Below are 22,183 nucleotides of genomic sequence, written 5' to 3'. Positions count from 1 at the left end.
CGTGGTGATGCCGGTGTTCACTGAACACTGCGAATTAGGGTCGGGAAGAGCCCCCGTTATTGATGGGGTTGTGGATCTTTCTTCGCTCGAGGTTTGATTACGTAGGGCTCTTTTGATGCGTGTTTTCGTGACGCTGATGTTCTCACTGAGGACAGATACGGCTGCTAATTCGGCGTCGAATTCCTGCAGGTCTACCCTCTTCTCTATGCTGTCATTAACTGCTTTAAGCTCTTCTGATTGCTGGGCAAGGAGTCCAAATTGTTCTTCCAGCTCACCGGTGTGTACTGCAGGCTCTTGTAGGAGTGTGGTGGCTGCTGTGATGATCCTGTTGATCGCTTGGCGTAGTGTGGCTTGCTTCTCCTGGAGTCGTTCCATGGCGTTCTTGATCACTGTTAGCTAACTGTTCCGGGGTTTCGGCACCAAAAAAATGTTGTTTCTTCTGAACGTTAGTTACTGCGACCATTGACACCTCAGAAAGTAACGACTGAGCCGCACTAATTAAAGCCAAAAACTGCGCGTAAGACTCGTTCGGGCGGTGGGGCCGCGCGCGCGGGGGTCTCACAAAAACGACGCTTTCTCGGTGGCTTTCACTTTCACACTGACTTTATTTACACTGGTCAAAGTTCAACACAAAACACATACAGAATACAAAAGGAAACAGTGGAAAGAGAAGCAAAGAGGGCATCCAGAGCGGGTTGGTTCTTGGTCGTCGGGAGAAACAGAGAGAGGGAGAGCCACTTGTGACCTTGGTCGGACCCGGCTGACGGACGGGTGTCGCGTTGCGGGCTCGCAGCGCCAGCTCCTCGTCCTGCTCCGTTCCGTCCCTACGGGGCCGTCTCCTATTTTCCACGAGCGGTATTACAAGTCAACTGCACCAGACATCACGAATAGAAGCCCATTCAGGCATAGCATTTATTTGGTGCAAGTGCGAATGAGTACTTGATATACTCCTTTGGAAAGGCAGTACCATACCCATTGGAGGCGCTGATGTGAACAACTAAAACGCCGTTAGCTCCCCATCAAGAAGCGGCCGCGCCCTCGCTCCTGTTCGATGGAAACATACACGATAAAAAGGTCACTGCAAAGTCGGCTGTGTGGAGAAAATTTCCGCCTATCCTTTCTTAACTTTATCCCCCATTGATGGTTCAAATTGAGCTTAGAGCGCGGGAACACGCTTGACAGTAAAGCACAGCGCTGGCCACGCTGGCGCAGCGGCACGACGCAGAGCGGTGGCAGACAAGGTTCTGTACGTTCTGTTGCTGTGTGTAGTGACAACCTGTCTGCCAGTGTCGTTCCGTTGCGGTGCTAAGAACCCTTTTGTTTGAAACGTCTTTCCCGAAGACTGCTGGTCTCCTCGTATAGTTGGTGGCGCAGCAGGTAGCCATTGTCGTGGGAAAAGACGAGAAGCACGAAAAGAAGAAATTCCAAGTGAAAAATGTAAACTGAAACTGGAAAACCGTGCTGATGCCTTATTTCGTGTGGTGCCAAAGGCTGGCTTCCGGAACGAGGCCTCTTACTTTCCGTGGCTTCACTTTCGGACGCCCGTTCCGTGGCTTCACTTTCGGATGCCCGTTGCGCCATCCAGGGGTGATTAGTGAGGCTGACCGACTGGGAGAAATGTAGATGCGAAGAAGCGAAAAGTGGACACCGAGTACCGCGAACGCTGACGCCGTGAGGCGCAGCGCATTCACTCCGACCTTCCTTTGTGGCGCTTTGCAAGAGCAAGAGCCCGAACGAATGCTTGCCGCCATTTTCTTCGTCGCCTACTATATGGCTCCTCGCTTCTAGATGTATAAATTTTCCAAAAATTTGAAAAAAAAAGTTTTGCTCCTCAATTTTTTTCTAAAATAAAAATTTGAAACGGTTGAACAGAACGACCACGAACAGTGTTATTCGCCGCTTTTGTTTTGTAACCTGGAAATGATGAAGTTCGAGTGCTCGTGTACACAAGTTTATGCCCACGCTCTCCTTTAGTCTGTTGTGCAGCTTCGTATGCAAGTTTCCGAACTACACTAACTTCGTTCCCTAGTGCAGATGATGGGGAAATTTGGAGTAACCCGCTTGCGATGCACGCAACCGGCTGCCGAATACCGGCTGATTAACCACATAATGCGTCGTTAGAAAGAAGTCTCACAGCACCAAAAGGAAGGGGTTCAGTCTACTGTGAGATCTAGTGTAATGCGTCAGCAATGCATCAATGACCTAGATCCTTTCCTCGGCACCATGGGTCTATCGGAACAGCCCCCCCCCCCCCCCCCCCCCGACACACACACAAGAAAAACTAATTTCTGAATAAAATCCTTCAAAAATTTCTTGCCATAATTTCTGTTACACAATTGCAACACGCGCGTTTATAAAAGAACGTAATGACAAGGCTATGAAAGTGGGACGGATTTCTAAGAGAACGTGACATATCGTGTTCATTCTCAACGCGTCGTGCTAAACAACTGAAGGTTTGTTTCGAAACGGGGAAGATACGCAGTGCCGTACTTCGTCCGGATGGCTTCCGCTTCATGCGAAAGCCAGCAGTACGAGGACGGGAGGCGAGTCGTTGCGCGTCAGGCGCTCCGTTCGGAGGAGGTAGCTGCAGGGAAGAGAGGGAGAATATTCCCCAGAGCTTGCGGTCTGGAGACCCGCGAACAGTGACTGCGATGCCAGCGCCGAATTCTTATACCGGCGCGCGAGTTTCGCCCCAAAGAGTCGGCGGGCGACGACGGCACGCATTGCAGAGACGACGCCCTTGCGTACCGCTTGTCGCTGCGCGCCATCTTGGGTAAACAACAGCCTGCGAGCAGATTAACGGCGTCGAAGATAGCCGCGGTCTCCAGATAAGAGTGCACGGCAGCGCTAGGTCACGTGTCCGCGTCGAAGTCGGCAAGGTGACGGGCGATCGCCTTTGTTGCCCGCCAGCGGCTCCATGTGAAGTTTGACCCCCGAGTATCTCTGCTCCCCATTAGTGCGCCAAGGGGCACCGCTATGAACGCGGAGCCGAGTGGAGCGTCGGCCGGCCTGCTGGGCTGTGCCGCACCGCTGGGCAGCGTCATCGTACAGGGAGGCCCGCCAGCAATGGCCATCGACGCCTCCGGGCAAGGTGAGGCGCGTTAGGCCTACGCGGCTGCGGCGTTTGCCCCGTCGCGCCAAAGCATATGGAATTGGCGAGAGCCGCCGCTGCGGCGCGCTCCATTTCGCGGCTGCGATTGCGAACGTGTGCTGGCGGAGGAGAGCGGACCGCACTGCCAGGCGCGGCAGTGCGGCCCTCTGCTCGGTTTGCACCCCCGCTGTGCCTGGGCTGGCCCTGGAAGAACCGGCACCACGCGCAGACGTACTGCTGCCATCTTCCGCGGTTGACTTCCGCCAGGCTATGATTGCCTATCATTTCGCGGAATTGCTGTCGTGGTGGCACCGCAACCGGATGCGCGCGTGTAGAGCGGCTTATGCGAGGTGACGCGCTACACGTGACGCGCAGTGCGCTTGTGTTGCGGCAGTGATTCCGGACGTGTTTGGCGATAGCTCTACCGGAAACCGGTGGCCGACCCTACCGAGTGGTCAGCAGGATAAGTAGCTGGCCGCCTTCCTTTCCATCGACTCTTTGAATCGGGCTTCAGTGAATTTTTGAATGAATGAATGATACGATGGAATCACTGTTATGCCATGCTCACTACCGTTACCGCCGTTGGTATGCGATAAGCAGATGTAAACATGTTGAGAATGTGCAGAGAACGGGTGACGTGAAAGGAGAAAAAACAGTCAATTACACGAAAGCGATTAAAAGAAAAGGTTGCAATAGCTCATGCGTTCCGTGAATGAAAACAATATAGGGGAAGAGTGATAATGAGACGTTTTATTGTTCGCCTGCAGAAGGCATTCTGTTGTTGCGCATGCGCAACGGAAACGAAAACGAGGAAACAGAAATCAGTGCTCCACGCTATGATTTTAGGAACCGCAATGGGTATCTTTCGTTTCCCTTCCTCCTGTTTGTTTTGAGCGGCAGCCGAACGTTCCTGCCCTTTATTTGATTTTCACAGAAATTGAGACATGCCTTGTATAGGCTCACGCATGTTATAAATTCATTTGCGCTTGTGCGTGTGTACTCCATGTTGCCATAGACAAATAATAGAAAAACATTCGAAACATAGGCTGATAGGCAGGAACTCCGGAACTTTATGATTGGGGGGGGGGGGGGGGGGGCAATACTTGGAGCTTATTTTGTCATTTATTTATTTAATGTTCATTTACATAATAATTTTTATATTTTCATTACTTTTTTATCTTTCACCCCGAAAGTTTTTTTCAGTGGGAGGCGAGACCTCGAGCTTATATTGTTATTTATTTATTTAATGCTCATTTACATAATAAATTTTATATATTTATTATTTTTATTTTTCAATGTTCCAAGGTTGATGCAAACGGTCGCGTTGTGCTTCGACACTCCAGCAGTCAGGAAGACAACGAAAAGGCTTCCAAAAAAAACTGTTACTGACTCGCGCCCGCTAAGAAATGAATTGTCTCGGCGGCGGCGATAGCCACAAGCGTGCTCGGCGGTCATCGAACTGAATGCCTGCAGTTCTTGGCCGCGCTCAGTTTAAAGCTGGCAAGGAACCTTCGAGCTAAAGAACCAAAAGCAGCTACAACAATCTGGAAAAATGTGGAAGCATTTGCACATGGCCACGATCAATGGAGATAAGTCAGGCCAAATCTCACATTACAAAACAAAATGACATATCCGAGTGCCGGCGGTTTTGAGTGCGAACGAACAAACGGTGCAAAGATTCACGGCAATATAAAACGAATTGAAATGGGAAGCTTTATTAATGGGAAGCTTTGCGCACAAGGAGTGATAAATTGTATTAAAAAAGTTTGTGCATAGTTTGTTTAAATTCTGCTAGTCATGATCATGTACACGACTGGTTCATGTACACGAATGGTGGGACATTACTGGTTTAGGTCACTCATATACGAAATGCTTTACAACTGGCTACGAAGCCAAGTAGCTCAGCCCCGCTGTGTTTTGCATTAAAAGAGTCCTAGGACTGAAGTGTTTCAATTTGTCAGAAATCTGACCCAGGTGCAAGCTATTGGAGACTGGCAGGGGGCGAAGGGGAGGGGGGGGCGCTGCCCCCTCTGGAAAAATGTTGGGTGGCGACAGCCCCCCTTCTCACCCCCCCCCCCCCCTCCCTGTTCCGGGGTCTCAGCTGACAGGTTTGTAAGAGAAAAAGAGTTTGAGCCATTCACGCCTCGCCTTTATGGAGGAAGGTATAGCAGAATGCTAATCTTCATTTAGTGACGCGGGCGGGGTGAGGTGATTTCTGGTTGCGGATACAAGTCATTAGGACGTTTGGTTGAAGTCGTCAAGAAAATGGAGGCGGAAAACATGCGGGCTGCAATTCAGACATAGAGTTGTTCTCGTTTATGAATATACTGACGCTCATGTGGGCGTCCCTTATGGCCTGAGTAGATTTGGGACGGTAAACCTCATAAAACCAAACCATTTACACATTTAAGATTTCTATATTCAAAATAATCGTGTGCACAATGGCTAATATTGAGTACACGATGGAAATATAAAATTAGGGGAGATAACCTTCTCTGCTGGTTGGCGACAGAGATAGTTGACTTAAAAACACGTGTACAACAGTAATGCTGTATTGTCCAGAGTATTCAGGGCCTCTCGAAATTTTAGTTTCAATAGTTCTGACTAGCACTAAAACCTGTGCAGGCAGCTCATAAAATAAGCGCGGTAGTGGTCCCAACGATGTAACATAATATGATGCGGAGAACGTGCGTATTAAATGAAAGTCGTTTTTGTATCTTGTGTCGACAGATGACACACAATTGTCAGACCTGTCTAATTTTGATGCCGAAGGTACAGTAAGAAATATCACTAGCTCTGCCGAATACAAAACAAAAATTAAATCGAAAGCCTTTAGTGAGTCCTATGCACCAGCTGGGTAAGTAGTTTGTACTTTTACTAATTCATGTAGGACAAAACAGAATAATTTTATAAAATTATTGTGTTATTAGAAGTATATATGCAACAATCTGATGTCATGATAATGTTGTGTTCGAAATGTTATTATAATGCTCAATTAAGAGGTGTAAAACAACCTTAGAAGTATATATATTTCAATCGCTGTTCCCCAGAGCTGTCTCCTGTCTCCGCGGTTTCCGCAGTAATGATTCTGTTCAACTAACAGAATTTTGCAGTTAAATTCTTGAATTGTGCCTGATATAGATTGCACACTTAGTGCCAAAATTTAATCGGGAAACGTTACTTATTACCCACTTACAACTATCACTTATGCGAGATCCTTCATTGCTGGCTATACAAGCATAAGTCTATGGTATCCGTTCGAAGGTGAGTGTATGAGATGCATGTGTTAGTTGCGTTGTAGTCTAGTGTTCTAGTGTTGCCTTTGTTGGCCCTTGCTCCCTGCAAGATATTCATGGACGCTGTGTGTTCTCGCAACAGTCTGGTATGATGCTCCAGCTTACTTTACCACTTTAGCGACAGTTTGTCATATGCTATTTAAATGTTTAACTAAGTTTAGGAAAAGATAACCCTGACGCTTTTCGTATCATTTGGGAAACACTAGAAAAACATGAAATTAGCAGCTATTCATGAACGTTTGACTAAAACATAAAATAACATTGCTGTTACATTTCGGAGCTATATACGAAATGACACAGCATGGTCGAAACTGGAGCCAGCGTTGTCAGTTGAGAGACCATGTTCGAAAAGCTCCTCGTAATTGGCATGTGCACATCGTGTTTTTCAAAAATAGTGCGCGAAAGGACGGCTTTGCTGTCGAGTAGAAACCTCATTGATTAGAAATCAAGCAAGAATAGACGATTTTCTGAGCAGTGTTCGACGTGTCTACTGCTTATAATGATGGCAGAATATCCGAAAAGTATTTTAATGACAATGTAGGAATAGCTTAAAGTACCATATGGACGCGTGAAACTTGACCAGAAGGGAGGCCGGGCACTCGTGATGTGAACGATCTTCTCGTTACGTCCGCGTACAAACATAGTCACCAAGTGCAGCGTAAATATCGCGTAGATTCGACTGGGATAATATATGTTTGCTCAGGGGCAAGTATTTATATTAGAAGCTTAACGCTATTGGAATACTTTAGTGGTGAAGAGAGACTGGCTAGTGTGCTGTCATCAGCGGGAAAAAAAAGCGTACCTGCAACATAGCTTACCATAATGGCCATCGAAAATGAATGGTGTGAATTATGGCGTTGGAGTCATTTGAAGACTCCTGTGAAATAATTGCGGTGAGATTAAACGTACATGCAACCGTTATTTGAAGAACAAAGAAGCTGCAACTAAAGCATAGCTAGAATTCAAAGCTGTTATCAGATTTTATTAGAAGCTACCGTGCAAATGAGCCAGAATTATGCATACCCAACGGTACAAATGTGGAAGGACACAAGGATCAAACTCACACACTAAAGCTAATTAAATCATATGACAGAAGGAAAATTGAGAATGTGGAGGACTGAACATAAAGCGGCAGCGCGCAGGTAATTTTATAGGTAGGATGACAGAAGGATAAAATACAAAATAACCTCATGCACGCAAGAATATGAACTTTGCATACTGATAATGATGCCAAAAAAAGCTACGTCTCAGAAGATGAAATCGGTGCGCGAGTAATGTTTTTGACCGCGCTGCGTGAGGAAAAAAGTAACTCCCACCGCCAGGTCGTGCAGCGGCCGAGCTGAGGCCGTTTTTGTGATGCTTGTTTAAGAATACTGTGGACCTGTGCAATGCCCAATGTCCAGCATCTATTCAAAGGCAAGTCGAAAACCGCTGAAAAAATATTCGGCGCTTCCGTTCGTTCTGTGCACTTCCTCTTCTTGTGTTCCCGTGTTCGTTGCTGGCTACATTACGTTTGATTAACACCAACTATCCCGCATGATTACCGTGTTGCAGTTCATTGAACTGAGTAGAGGCAGGCTCTATTGGCTAGTCTTGAACTTTAGTATTCCAAGTTCGTAATCCCCCCCCCCCCCCCTCCCGAATAGACACATAGAAGGTTCTATTAAACCATAGCATGCAGTAAAATGGTTCGTGATAGGCTGGGGATCAGGAGCTGGCCAACCAGGACATATATTAGGTTGGGGCAACCTAAAAAGATTGAAAAACAATAAGCCCCTGTCTGCACCACTGACGTATACAAGGCTTGTCCAACCAGGACAGCAATAGGTACGATATCAAAGCTGCTGGTCAGATGCTAACCGTTTTTACGTGCGAATGCCTTAGTGAACTCGGCCCCTGACTGGCCGCCCCTAGGTACAGCATGACACAATAGCAGAGGGAGTCCTTATCAACGTTTCGGTGTGACCCCATTAGTAGTCCCATTACGAGAAGAGCCAAAGGCGCGTGCGTCCTCGCAGATGGTAAAGAAAATCCTAGCGATGGCAAGAAAAATAGGGTGACGTCATCAAGTCGCCGTGTGACGCACACAACAAGCCGAGAACCGCCACTTTAGACAATCTTATACATGTCGCTCGTCTATATATATAATCGCCAGTGGCCGACCTCCTTCTTGTGCCAGTTTCTCTGACATTCGTACCAAAATTGTGACGCAACCGTTTGTCACAAAGCGTTCTGAGTGGTGTCATACGATTTCTCGTTGCGTAAAGCTTACATGTGCTGGTCAAGTTGGAGTCTAGCTTACGACAGGGATTTTTTAACTGACGACATATTCACCTTCAGTTGTATGTTTTCGCAGACTTTCGTATCAAAATTGTGATGCAGTCGTTCGTCGTACAGCATTCCGGTGGGTGTCATACATATGAGTGCGTGTGCGCGCTTGTGTGTTTGTGTGCGTGCATGCGTGCGGTCGCAATGAATACACACACATAAAATCATAGAAAATAACTGTAATGCACGTACAAACATTACGCGTAAACAATGCACCCATGGACAGTAATGATTTCGCATTCCCAGACGCAAGCAGTCGTAAATGTCTCTGCCCAATTTATTTTCCCTATTCGTTTAGTCGAAGAAACTTGTGTTCCTCTACCCCTACTAGGTAAATTATGACTGGTTTTAGGGATTAATTTCACAACAATGAAGCTTTGAAGAGTCAGCTCTGTTAGTGCATATCGTGACTTCCAAGTCACGAGACTGCTCAACCTTTTTCCGCGTATAAGGACTCGGCAGAATAGATGAGCGGATATACAAATCTCTGCGAAAGTTAGGCCGTTTGCAACTTAAGTCTTGAGAAGATTACTGGGAGTTCAGTGCTTTCCCGCCCAGTGAATGCTCTAACCGAACTGCTCAAAGTAAGCTGCGCCCATTTATGAACGCCGTTTTTTCTTTCCGTTCTGAACGAGCTATCCGCTGCAGTTACCCTAGAATTCGGAGGACACAGCAGAACTGGCGCCCTGAGTGGAATTTTCGAACGTCTCCAATGTTAAGATACAGTAGTTGCGAAGCAGGGGGACAGCTTAGAAGACGTTTGATGAGACACTATGTCAAATAAAACATCCAAGGAAGAAAAAGCAAATGCGGTACGTCACTTTTTTTGAAATTACCCTGCTGTCAGAGGATGAGCGCAGTAGAGATTCTTTCAGAGAAAAAGGTGACTGCGTGATATCGGTTGTTAGTTTCGGCTGCTGTCAGCTTAACACGTCATTGAACGTAATCTTCCAAACACTAAATCTATGCTTACCGAAGCTCCGGGACGTGTACCTCGACAGCATGCAGTGCTGTGTCGAAATCCAGCCCCCTTTATAGTCGTGCAAAGTTTGTTATTGTCCGTAATACTGTGCAGGGTACGTGTGATACCTAAACTTGCCACGTTTTTTTGTTTGCTTGGCACACAAATCAGAAGAAAGTATCAAGTTAGCGACGCACCGGGCGAAGCGCGAGCTTAAAACCTAGATATGCACTAGCCGAGCAAAAAGTTTCAGAGAACGGGGTTTTAAATAAGTTAAAGTAATTCCATTCTTGTGTGTTTCTGTGCTTGAGGTACATATATTTGCGTTATTCGGCATTTGCGTCAACTGATCAGATTGAATTATCAAAAAGTAATACGCCAACATAAAAGAGATTCAAACCGGAAGTCTGCGAGACCGCATGAATAAAGTAAGGAGTGAAGGAAGCGAAAAAAAAAGCTCGACACAAGCTCAGTTTGGCAAAAGGGTTTGGCAAGTCGTTTCTTACATGCGCGGTAATGGTAGAGCAGTAGCACAGCAGCTGTTAGATGATACGTTCTCATTCCGCAGGCCGTCTTGAATAGCTCCGTACCCAGCAGAGCACCGTTTCTAGTGACGCTAAGCGCCAGTCCTTCGGCCTTAAACTTATCCCGGTTTTTGGTTGTCAACACTTTGCAAATTCTGCAAGTAGAAGCTTCAAGGCTTTCACACACCAAAAGCAGTTTCAAATATCTTCCGCGTCTAGGCTACGCTGTCCCACACATAAACGCGGCGGCGGCTGTGAGGTTGCACTACTGTCAGCTGCGGCAGGTCCATCCGCTCTGTCGCACAACCGGTGGCTCGTCGCTTCGTTTAATCCGCAATTTCTCGAGAAAGCAGTAGTTTGGCTTGGGCTACCTGGGGCACTTCAACTTCAAAAAGAACAGAAACGGGAAAGAACAGAGACACACAGTTGGCGAAGCGCCCGTACTGTCCACCGTGCGCCTTCGTCTGTGTCATTTCGCGGTGCTCTTGGAACCAATGAAGGCGTTCGTATTATTCCAAGAAGCATCGCACTCTGGTCGGTACCTCTTCAAAAAATCGCATCATTCAGAAATTTGAATCAACCGTGATTGTGCCACTGCGTTTCTTATGACAACACCATTTTCGTGAGGAACTCACTCGAGGTTTTCAAAAACACTCTCGATTTCCCACGCCGCGAAAAGTATTCATAGTCGCCACTTGTCTCCAAGGTGTTCATGCATACTCACGAATACCTCATTGTCAGGGCAAAATTATTATTGTTACTTAAACGCGGTTCAAAAAAATTGGCAGTGGCTTAGCTCGGCTATGCCAGGATATACGTAGCGAGAGGTACGTTTTCCTGGCTGAGCTTGTTGAGATCACTGTATATTTAGCAATGAGAACCATTGGGTATACACATCTTTTATTCATTTTGCTTGACAGAGACAAAGACTGTCCGATGATCTGTGAGGTAGCATGCAGTGGTCTCAATTTTGTCTATACAGTATTTCGATTTGGTAGAGTCTCTTTGGTATACAAGGTCTGTAGTAGTTCCCCATTGTGTAGTCAGGACGTGAGGGTCCGAAGCTGAAGTCAAACTTTTGTACACTGACTAAGAGAGTCCTGTTTTCTGTTGAAATCACCCAAAGTCGCACGCAACTGTGAAACCGTGCCGTAGGCTGTTACACACGTTGCAACCACATCAATCGTCTACTTGCCAGATGTTCCCGGTGCCACGTAGACTCCTCAGATGATAATGCCGGTCTCCAGAAGCCGGACACAGCAGGGCTCACCACTATTCAGCTCGATCGAAGGGAGGTGTCTGACGGTGGTGATACCTTGTTTCACGTACACGCAGACTCCAGCGTTCTTATTTGGTTCAAGCCAACTGCCAGGCGACAATCTCCGGATCGGAAAAGTTAATCTTCTCTTGTCTATACCGCCGTTTAGTAGCGGCTGGACTCTCCTTCTCTGCATGCATGTCAAACGTTGTGATACAGACGCCTACTACATATCCGCCCTTTATACGCAATGCTGCTTGCGAAGCGTGGTTCGGGTGATAGAGCGGCGTGTGGCGAGGCGGCGACGAAGAACGCGGCGCAGCTGTGGGGTCTCTCTGGTTACCTTGGCATCGGCGCATGCACACAACTGCAAATCCGCGTGACGTCATGCTCGGCGCCGGCGGTAGAGCGGGCGCGCGGCGACGGCGAAGCGCACCTTGCTCCTCTCCGGTTGCCATGGTAACGGCGCATGCGCACAACTGGTCTCTGCCATGCACTGCGAAATGTTCGAATGGCAGCCCAGTGTAGCTCTCGCTACAAAACGTGTCTAAGCACCTTAGCTGATAACGGGTACTTATCGTCTCAGCAGCAAGTGCGTAAGCACACCTGCGTAACATTGGTTCCGGCCGTGGAAGATGCGTGATAAGTGACCTCTTCCTTCGAGCATCGAAACTGTGAAAATTGACCAAAGAGACTGACAGAGCTCACTACCACACCTCGCCACTTGCCAGTGCTCGCCACCACATCACACAGGCTATGCCTGCGGTGAGTCAGCGTTAATGCAGTGAGTGGACATGAGCATAAGTGAATGGTTGTGAGTGTGAGTGGACGCGAGTGTGAGTGGTCATAAGTGAGTGGTTGAGAGCGTGAGGGGACATGAGTGCCAGTGACTGTGAGTGCGAGTGGACATAAGTTTGATGTGAGTGAGTGGCTGTGAGTACCAGTGGTCATCAGAGTGAGTGTGAGTGAGTGCTTGTGAGTGCGAGTAGCCATCAATGTGAGTGTGAATGTTAGTGTTGGTGTGCTGGTGGACATCAGTGCGAATGCGAGCGAGTGGTTGTGAGTATAAACGGAAATGATATTGAGTGCGAGTGGCCGTGAGTGTGAGTGTGATTGAGCCACCCCTCATGTCGCCGAGTGCGCCGGCCAGACTGAAAACTGCGAAGCACTGGACTGTTAAAACCGAAGAGAAGTTGCGAAAAAGAAGTTTTTTTCACGAGCTTGTTCCCTCAAGAGCAAAATGTACCTGCCTTCAGTTTGGAGGGAGCGTTCTACTCCAATGATCATCACACGACTGTGTGATATGAAGCGCTTTTCGTATTCAGTGGGGACACTTAGTGCTCGAGTCGGGAATTGAATTAGAATGTTGTATATTTTCCCCGAATTTTCAAGAGATCCGATCATCGGACATCATGCCTTTTTGCTTCCTTTTTTTTTCGTCCTATGAATATCCTGCTTTTATATCACATTTGCTTTGCCCTGCGGTAAAGGAGCTAATAAGCTGAATATGCTCCACCCACTTGCTAAAACAAAAGTAGTAATGGCAAACAAAAACGGTCAGAGTACAGCAAGGCAACAGCTTATGCTACTGCTTTTCTGCAGCTTTGCTTTTCGATTCTGCTGCGACGCCCTCTATCTACGCAGCTGCGTCCAACGTTTATAGCTGCGTCGCTGTATGCGCCGGAGCACCCTATCTACGCCGTTGCGTCGCTCTCCGCTCCTGCGACTTTCCCCGCCGCATACCCCCCCTCCCCCCCCTCCTTCGACTCCTGTCCTGAATTTTCTTTTCCTCTTTTCTGCGAGTGCCTGCCGCCTCGACGGAAATCAATTCCTTGTTGTTCTTTCTGCGCTGCTGGTGAACTGCCCCAGCGGCTGTGCTTCTGTCCGGCGTTCGCGGACTCGTGAGGGTTCGGACGGTCGACGCGAATGTGGGAGAGCCTCACTTTAACAGCTGGCGCTGTAGAACGTATTTCTCAAAAGCTTTGCAGCGCGACGAAATCCGCTTCCTTTCCCCCAGACAAAACTTAAACAGAGCGTGTGAGGTGCGTAGAAAGTTCGGCGCAAAAGCAAACCCCGCTTGCGACATGTCGCGATGCCTGCGGCGCCAGACTTGAACCTTTTTCAATATTGTACCGCGGCACGCGCTTTCTATTGCTTCGTCGCTCTCAAAAACAGCGGCCACGTAGTTGGTGATGACTACACTACTACTTTACTGCAACTCATGTCATGTCCTTATACGGCAACTCATGCCCGAGCCACGTCCGCGCATTCGCCTTGACTTGATCCACTTGATGTTGGTCCAAATCTCGAATATGTGGAATGCCATGGATACTTGCATCTAAACGGGGTCACAGAGTGCCTTGTAGTTCCGGAGACCATTGAGAGCATGCTTTATGACAACCAATAGTGACAGCCTGTACGCAATCGCAGTAAGCAGCTGCGCCCATCAATCTGCGAAGGAATGCGCTAAAAGCGGAACAAGAAGACAACACACACACACACGACACAAGCGCTTGTGTCGTGTGTGTGTGTGTTGTCTTCTTGTGCCGCTTTTAGCGCATTCCTTCGCATAATGATCAACCAACTGGCCCCGGTAATAGCTTTGCCCATCAAACCTTAGCCATAAATTCGCGGTGAAGCCTCTAGACTAGAGTCGCAGGACATTACAGTTTGGGGAGCATGGAGAGCGTCCGCCTCGCATTCGGGAGGTGCTAGGTTCGATCTCCAGTGCCGCCGGGTACCCACCGGTTTTTTAATGGGTACAAGATTCCCTCCGGTCTGGTGCTCGGCTCTTCTAGGGTGAGATGCGTGGGAAAAGTGTCCTGACCACAGTTGCCTTGACGGGTCAGAGATAAGTTCCGCCGTCAAGCAACCCTAAATCCGCCTCGTGCGGTAGAAGCCCAACTTGTGGCCCTTTTTTTGGCATCTGGCATCTAATAAACCTCACCGCGCAGTCACAGCTAAGAATGTCGGTGCGAAGAAACGATGTGATATGTTACTGGAGCTCCACGTTGAGAGCGTGTGTCGAGTCTCCCGCTCTGGCCGCCTTCGAGCCGTCACGTCGGCGAAGGCTTTTGCGAAGTGATCCGGAGTATCACCCTCTCCACGTAACCTCGGCGCTCCGCATGCGGTGCCTCCTCTCTCTGAGAGCCGGCTCAGACTCGCGAGAAAGGAAGAGCGCTCCGAACGCTCAGCGCGTGCACCGAGGGGCCGTTGGGAGGCATGTCTGCACGGCCGCCTTTCCTTGCGCTATCAAGTTTCCCGTCCGCAGGTGCCGGAGCACGTGAGCGCAGCGCCGGCGAGGCATCCCGGCTCGGGCCGCGCACGGGCTTGACGAACGAGAGTGCGCTCTGGTTCGCGCGCGAGGTCAGTTCTCTCTGCGAGTGGTTCCCACAGTGCAGCGAAAGGCGGTCGACGACCCGACGCACTGTATACATTGTGCAGCTTCGAAATAGAAAAAAAAGAATGCTTGTAAGGCTGTACGTGTTTTGTCGGGACCCCCTCCTTTGCTTCTGTATCTCGTTCCGCTCGCAGTATGTGCCGGCGCCCAGTTCATTGAACTATTTTTACTTCATTGAGATGCTTAGGATAATAAGCGACATCCATTTCTATAAACAGTGTTAATTAAACAAATCTCACCTGTTAATTCCTCGCGCTTTATCCAATTACAAGGCTTGTAGTAAAGAAATAATGCTTCCTATAGTTATGACTCGCTGCCATTTCGCTTTACTACCCGCCGCGGTGGCTCAGTGGCTATGGAGCTCGGGAGATGATCCCAAGGTCGTGGGGCTGAATCCCGGCCGCGGCAGCAGCCGCAGTTCGGTGGTGGCGAAGTACAAAAGACGCCCGTGTGCTGTACGTGGCGGAAATTAATCTGGAGTTCTCAACCACAGCGTTCCCTTTCTGGAAGTTCAGTACCATACCATACCATACCATACCATACCATACCATACCATACCATACCATACTATGCCATACCATACCATACCATACCATTTCGCTTTAATGTCATGTTCTAAGTAAGTAATGAAATTCGGAAGATCATTTGTGGTTATTTGAGTGTTTTGTTTATTAGAAAATCTACAAAAATGAATGCGTCCTTAGCTTTATTTTTTTTCTTGAAATAGTCGGTGTTATTCGCCGTTATCCTGACCGTCATATTCTGTCTGAACACCTGAAAGAAGGCGGCATGAATTGAAGCTGTCTTCCAAAAGGAAGACTATAAAGTCATCGAGTTTCTGCCCTCTTCCAGGAAGAATCATTGATGATACGTGTTGCGCAAGTGCAAATTGTAACATGCAGAGCCTTATGCGTGTGCGCAAATATATATTAACGATTATGGCCGGACGCCATGGCCGAATATATCAGCATCGTTCGAGTAGTGGTTTCAGAAAGACTACTTGCACTACGCTACAGAAATGCCAGCGTGTATTCTATCGACTACGTCGCGGACACGGCCGTCCTCATGGCTCTATTCATTGATAACCTGCGACAATTGACCTGCGGTAATCAGTTCCGGGAGCCCACCCAGTAATCTTTGAGCGACAGGGTTCGTTTTGTGCGACCAGGATGTTCTTCAATTGCCGCTTCTGCCGTGAAGCTCCCAGACTGGAAAGAGCTCGAGCGCGTGAATTATCTCTGACCTGTCATGGTTGATGGTCAGCGGGCAGTATGACTTATTCTACGCAGCCACTAATGTGACTGCTGTCTAGTTCCGTTCTGCAGGAAAGGAAAGTCGGCCGTTAAAAGCGAATATAAAAAGCGCGAGTCAGTGAGAGTTTAGTCTGAGGAGGGAGTCGTGGGATGTACTTTCCCGTTTTTATTCGCGGTTGAGAAATGAAATGAAAAAAAAAGAATAAGAAATGACTATATAAAGGAGTAAACACAGAGCAGTTGAAAGATCCGGTGGGATTCCTAGAAGGATATAAATTCGGTTCCCATCAGGGTGTCGAACCGGAACCTAACCCGTATTTTTGCCCGGTAACGCAACAGAACCGAGCCCATATCTTTTTTTCGCCATCTTAGAACTTAACCCGGACCGGAGCGATTCAAAGGAGCCGATTCGGGACTCAGTTCAACCCAGTTTTTCTTGCAACACGTCACATTTTTTTCTTTTTTTATTATGCAAAATGAGATGTGCTACCGCGTAGATTTAGCCACCGAAAGCTGTCTGCGCTAGACACTGCGAAAATGGCACCCAGCCCACGCGGCAACGAAACTGAGGGAATACTGGTGTCTAGAATATGGTGCCTGCTCATGGCTCCATCGAATAAAATGCATTTAGCATCCATTCTTGGCAAACTAATCCAAACACCGTGCGGCAACCGCGGCGAACTCATGAGCATCTACCTAGCGCTGCCGTACGGCTATAAATGATTAGTTTTGTATAGCTGTTCGTTTGGCTGTACTTGGGCGGATAAAAGAGTAATTGCCCCCTTATAGGAAATATACCCCACCTTAGGGGATTACACTAAATACTGGAGCAGCACCGTTTCCACTTCGAGTTGCTGATCGATTCGCTGTCACCTTACATTGTAAAATTTTTTCGTAATTTTATGGCAGAATCGTCCGTAATTAGGTTACGACATGTGCTCTGAAGAGGAAAATGGACTTTTCGTCCGTATCCGTCCGTATTTTCTACTTCAGCAGTCTAGCAACTTTGATGTGAGCAGTATATGTGGGCAAGGTGGCGTGTTTAGGGAGGCCCACGCATAACTCATCGTTTGAGAATATATTACTCTTCCTTACTTGTGGCGACATTCACGGGCGTTGTGTGGACAGTGTTCGCGTTTTTAAAGGTGAGGGCTTAATTCTGACATGCTCTAGAATCACCGTAGGCAGTGAGACTTAAGTTGTGCCACTTTCGACGAGGACAGATATACGCGAAATTGCGGTCTGACTGATGCATGACTGACCAGACATTCCGATTAGCTTATTGGTAGAGCGACAGTCACAGTGAGGCCGTGATCCCGAGACCTCGTAATAAACGAATATTGATTTTTTTTTCAAGTACGAAGCATCCGTGGATGCTGTATAATTTTCCTTTGTATACGGTTGCGCTTGAGTGGATGCTCCCTTATTACAAATCTACTCCACCCTGTGGTAATTATTCCCCTGAACATTGGACCATGCCGGTATTTCGGCGAGGGAAAGGTGTTTGTTTGTAGTTGCCGATACAGGACAGCTTCCAGTCTCAATAGTGTGCGGTGAGGCAGAGGGCGCATGCGGCGGTCTTCACAGCGCCCGCGTAGATACTCTGCGTAGGAGAAATGCTCGACTAACACAAGCCTCAGGGGAAATCTTGTACTCGTGGGGCGGGGTCTCCAAAAATGCTGAAGCTGGAGGGTTTTGTAGTTGTAAATCCACCAGTTTGTTCTTCATGAGTTGGATTCTTGTGTATACATGCTTAATATTGCGTTAATTCTGAGCTCATTTGATTTTGTGTTTCTAGCCACAAATTTCTGTACTTTTGCCGTGGACACTAAATTAAAGAGGGTAAAGTGAAACCTCTCGTATACAACAAATTTGGCATTTTTTATTGTTTATACCAACGTCACAATTCAAGGAAAGTAAACAAAGCAAAGCAAGCTTGAATAAAAAACCCATCTAAGTTGAAAAAAAAAATTTTTGGTGCTGAACTCGAGGAAGACTACGACACAAGGGGCTCCCTGAGAGGGTCTTCCTCTGTGCAACAATAGTAGAGTTTTTACCATCACCGTTTGAACCGGTTCGAACCTGTTCGTATTGGTTCGAACCGGAACGAAATGTCACTCCGGAGCCGAACCCAGAACTGAACCCAAAAGGCGTGAACCCGAACCCGATAAACCCCCCAAAATTCCGGTTCAATACCTTGGTTCCCGTCCTGTCCTTCCGGGACCGTTCATTGATAGAAGCAAGGATGGCCGTTTCCAGCGGCGGTTTTTTTATTGTGCTCCGCTTGGGAGGTTTTATGAATCGAAGTGCTAAATCAGGCAAAACTGTCAGCTCTTGCAAGATATAGGCACGTGCCTTTCGGATGTACGCACGCGTAGAAGTAGCTGTTGGGCGTACGCATGCACTCGCGCGCAGGCGTAAATTTGCTTACCTGGTCCGTCTTCTCTTCCATCTTTCAAATAAGTTTTTTTTTTGTCTTCACCTCGGAAAATCTGATACGCCTCTCGCGTTCTGGGAAGCTTGTGAGGTGGGTTGTAGATTGGCACTCGAGTCGCTACTGTTTCCCTGCGCAGTTTTTAGCCTTAGCACATATGACGTCGTCAGCTGCCGTGATTGCATCTTTATGGAGTTCACAAAAGAAAATTCCGCTGGAACGCATTTTGCTTTCCTTGCGTACTAAGGAACGCCGAAAAGCGAGTACTATACGGGCCAACGCAAAGCGCACAACGAAAGCGCGCGGCCCGTCCGCCGGCCATAAATCAGTTCCGCGCAGACGTGCTAATGTGCCGTACGTGCTGTAGGCGACCCCGCAAAGTAGCTCGTCGCGCATCACTGGAGGGCCCGCGCGGCGCGTTTCGGGCTCAGGCCTCGCAAGTGCTGACGGGGCGACGGAGAACCCCCCCCCCCCCCCCCCCCCCCCCACCTCATTCTCCCGCCATCCTATTTCGCGTATACGCCACCTCTCCTGTTCTCGCGACACCGCTCCTATCATTGACGCGGTTTCTCAATTTTACAATCTAGGCATGCATGCCACCAGACTTGGAGTAGCAGCAGCTGTCCGGGTGTAATAGATAACGACACAGCAAACACATATACCTTACTCGGATTAATGTATTCGAATTAGCTGACCTGGATTAAAGTGATGTAACGCAGTTTATTTTTTGCGAGAAGGTTGCGAGCTTAGCAAGCCGTTTCATTTGACACTCCCGCAAGATTTTTATTGTTTAACAAGCGACCATCACTCCAGGAACAATTTTTTTATCATGTTTGGTCGAGATGGCAGCGATAACCTTGAAATCGCGTTAGACCGTACCTTAATGCTGTCAGTACCGGAATGCTACTTAATATAGAAGCTTATAGCACTCTCATGAGTTGGTTCCAAGCTGGGGTGTAGTATAATTCAGGAAGTCTGGATGTCACGTCTTTTCATTAAATTATGTTAGCCTAAATAGCTTATGCTAGCCATAGTCGGTGAAGTTCCCATTTTCAGCGTAAGCAATATAAAATGGAAGCGAAATCAACTCAGCAAACTCTTTAAATGGCTGAGCGCTGGGAATACAAGCGCGGCGAATTCGTCTAATCTTCACTAATACGATATTTAAAGTGATTAGCATTACGTACCAAATTATTTTCCGCAAGTTTTCCCTGATGGTATGGCGATTCGACACGTTCATCACTTGCATCTAATCATTAGCGGGAAAATAACACTTATCGCTTGCCGTTGTCGATGACTGTTACCGTACCACCTATAGAGATCACTTCAATCATTGGTTTTTGACCAGACCCAATGGGCACACAATCTCCGTGCAACATCCGGCCGCTTTCTATTACTGCATCGCAAGCAGACATAAAGGACGCCAGAAAATTTTTTCTTCCCAGAAGAAATCTAACACATGTTCACATAAAACAGCAGCAGTGATAAGACTAGGCAGTTGGCAAGCGAAGCGTTTTTCTGTTTTCCTAAAAAGAAAATGCCATAATGGTCTACCTACACGTCGAAAGCAGGGTCTAGCGCTCGGCCATGGGCCAGTCAAAAGTCGAAACTGCATACAAACACCTTGTGACTGGTAGTCGCTTCACTTCTTGTGTGTACTGGGTTCAAACAAAGCTTTGATAGTACAGTGCGTACGGAGCAAGCTGAAATGGATGCACAGGCAGTATGTTTGTTGAACGCCGAGACGCACTCGAACACGAACCTGAAGCGCCTTGGTGCAAGTAATGACACTAGCCATTGCATAAAACCATGCGCACTTTAGTTTAATGACGAATTCTGCTCGAATAATTTTTTATTAAACGATTTTTAGAGCTTTGCCTTCAGTGCCTTTCGCTCACCGGCGACGTCATTTGGTCGGCTTTCGTCATTGGCATCACTGTCTTCCTGGCTGCCCCTAAATCCACTATACTGTGTTTTTTTTTGTACTCAAAAGTCGTCCACTTCAATTTCTCCGTGCTCCCATACCGTATCAATGTGCTCGTGCTCCATGACGGTGCTGTCGGTGTTCGCAGATATCGGCTCTTGACCTCCGTCTTTGTCTTTCACGTCCGGCATGCCCAGGTGACCATCCTCGTATTCCTCCCCAGCTATGGGTGTGATGCACCTATTTGCAGCACACTTACTGCACGTCGCTGGCCGATCGCTGACATCTCCTTCGCAACCCTTAGCTGCGATATGCACCATGCACTCTGCACGCACCATTGCTTCCTCTTCGCATTTACAACAACCATGAGCTCTGAGCAAGTTTGGCTTCCCGGTTTTATCGAAAATGAAAATTCGTATACAGAGCAAGAGCACATTTTTTTTAAAACTTTTCTCAACTTCGCAGTGAAAGTTCTTTCTCTAAGAAAACGATAGAATGTGAACGGGGTGTATTATCTTCATGTGAACTGCCGGCAGCAGCACGCTATTCGTTCTTGGATGCCTATAGGCTTTAAACTGATAGAATTGCAGCTAAAAGCAGTGCGTGTAGAGAGCTGTAGTATTGGCTCTCTGGGACCTGTCGATTGCCATGCCAATAGGAAAAGTTTAAATATTGGCTTGATTAATCAGGATCTGGCCAAAGCTCTGAAAAGGAGTCAGTGCACATCGCGTGAGTAATTAGTGTGTGTGTGTGTGTGTGTGTGTGCGTGCGCGCGCGTGTGTGTGTGTGTGTGTGTGTGTGTGTGTGTGTGTGCGTGCGTGTGTGTGCGTGTGTGTGTGTGCGTGCGTGTGTGTGTGTGTGTGTGTGTGTGTGTGTGTGTGTGTGTGTGTGTGTGTGTGTATGTGTGTGTGTGTGTGTGTGTGTGTGTGTGTGTTTAGTTTACGCGATTCTTTGTTACGCACAGTCGTCCACACACCTGTCTATAGTGCACTCGAACGGTGCAGAGGAGAGCACACTTGCGTCAATTACGAGCGCTCTAGGGCTAGAAAGCTGACCTTATCGGACATGCACATTGCCATGGATTGTTTTTACTTTTCATGTCTTTGAAAGCTATATCGGGCCCGACAGGCAGCTGCAACTGTCATAAATCCACAACACAGCGCGCCGCTCGAGTGCTCTAGACAAGTGTGTGGATGATTGTACAATTTAGCCCAGAGCTTATGAGCCTGCCAGGGTTCTCTCTGCTGCACTCAAGTCCAGCTTTCTTGGACGTCACTTTTAATTGTAATGCAACTGTGGAATTTATTGTAAGATACTGTTATGAACATGTTGATGGCAATGATCTAAGCTTCCGATGCATACCGAAATCTTGCTTATAAAGTTTGCCCTGCGCTCGCACCGAAGATAAGACTGCCATAAAAAAAAAACAATGGTGTGCGTTTTTGAAAACAGCAGAAAACTAAAAGAGTCCCTTGGCGGGATATGCGGATACATAGATTGTTATGGTAAAATTTTGCGATATGCGTAAAAACTGCGTTCATATCTTTGCGTTCGGAAAATGCGCTTGTCCAGAATATCTATGTATGTGTCGCCTTCAACAGCAATGCCTTAGGTGAACAACTATGATATATTGTGTCGAAGGACTGTAATTTTTATATGTAAAATGATTAGACCTCCTTTCATAAAAAGAAGTGGTGGTCCGTTTGCGTAGTCA

At 47.6% G+C, this 22,183-nt stretch overlaps 1 protein-coding gene across 4 annotated transcripts in view; it reads left to right on the top strand.

Annotated features, from left to right (window-relative positions):
* Positions 1–2,863: 2,863 nt before the first annotated feature.
* The window catches only part of Hnf4 (Hepatocyte nuclear factor 4), a 121,893-nt gene continuing 102,573 nt past the window's right edge, over positions 2,864–22,183 (top strand). For 2 of the 4 annotated variants that reach the window (XM_077646929.1, XM_077646927.1), the window contains exon 1: positions 2,968–3,091. Coding sequence is in view for 2 of the 4 variants with exons in the window: in XM_077646930.1 (XP_077503056.1) it covers positions 2,977–3,091 (115 nt within the window). In the remaining 2 variants the exon portion in view is untranslated. Of the gene's footprint in view, positions 3,092–22,183 lie in introns of all 4 variants that reach the window. The other 2 variants (XM_077646930.1, XM_077646931.1) reach the window with 2 other exon arrangements.

This window comes from Amblyomma americanum, chromosome 1 (assembly GCF_052857255.1).
Source record: "Amblyomma americanum isolate KBUSLIRL-KWMA chromosome 1, ASM5285725v1, whole genome shotgun sequence".
NCBI lineage: Eukaryota > Metazoa > Arthropoda > Arachnida > Ixodida > Ixodidae > Amblyomma > Amblyomma americanum.
This window is presented reverse-complemented; position numbering and strand designations above follow the sequence as displayed.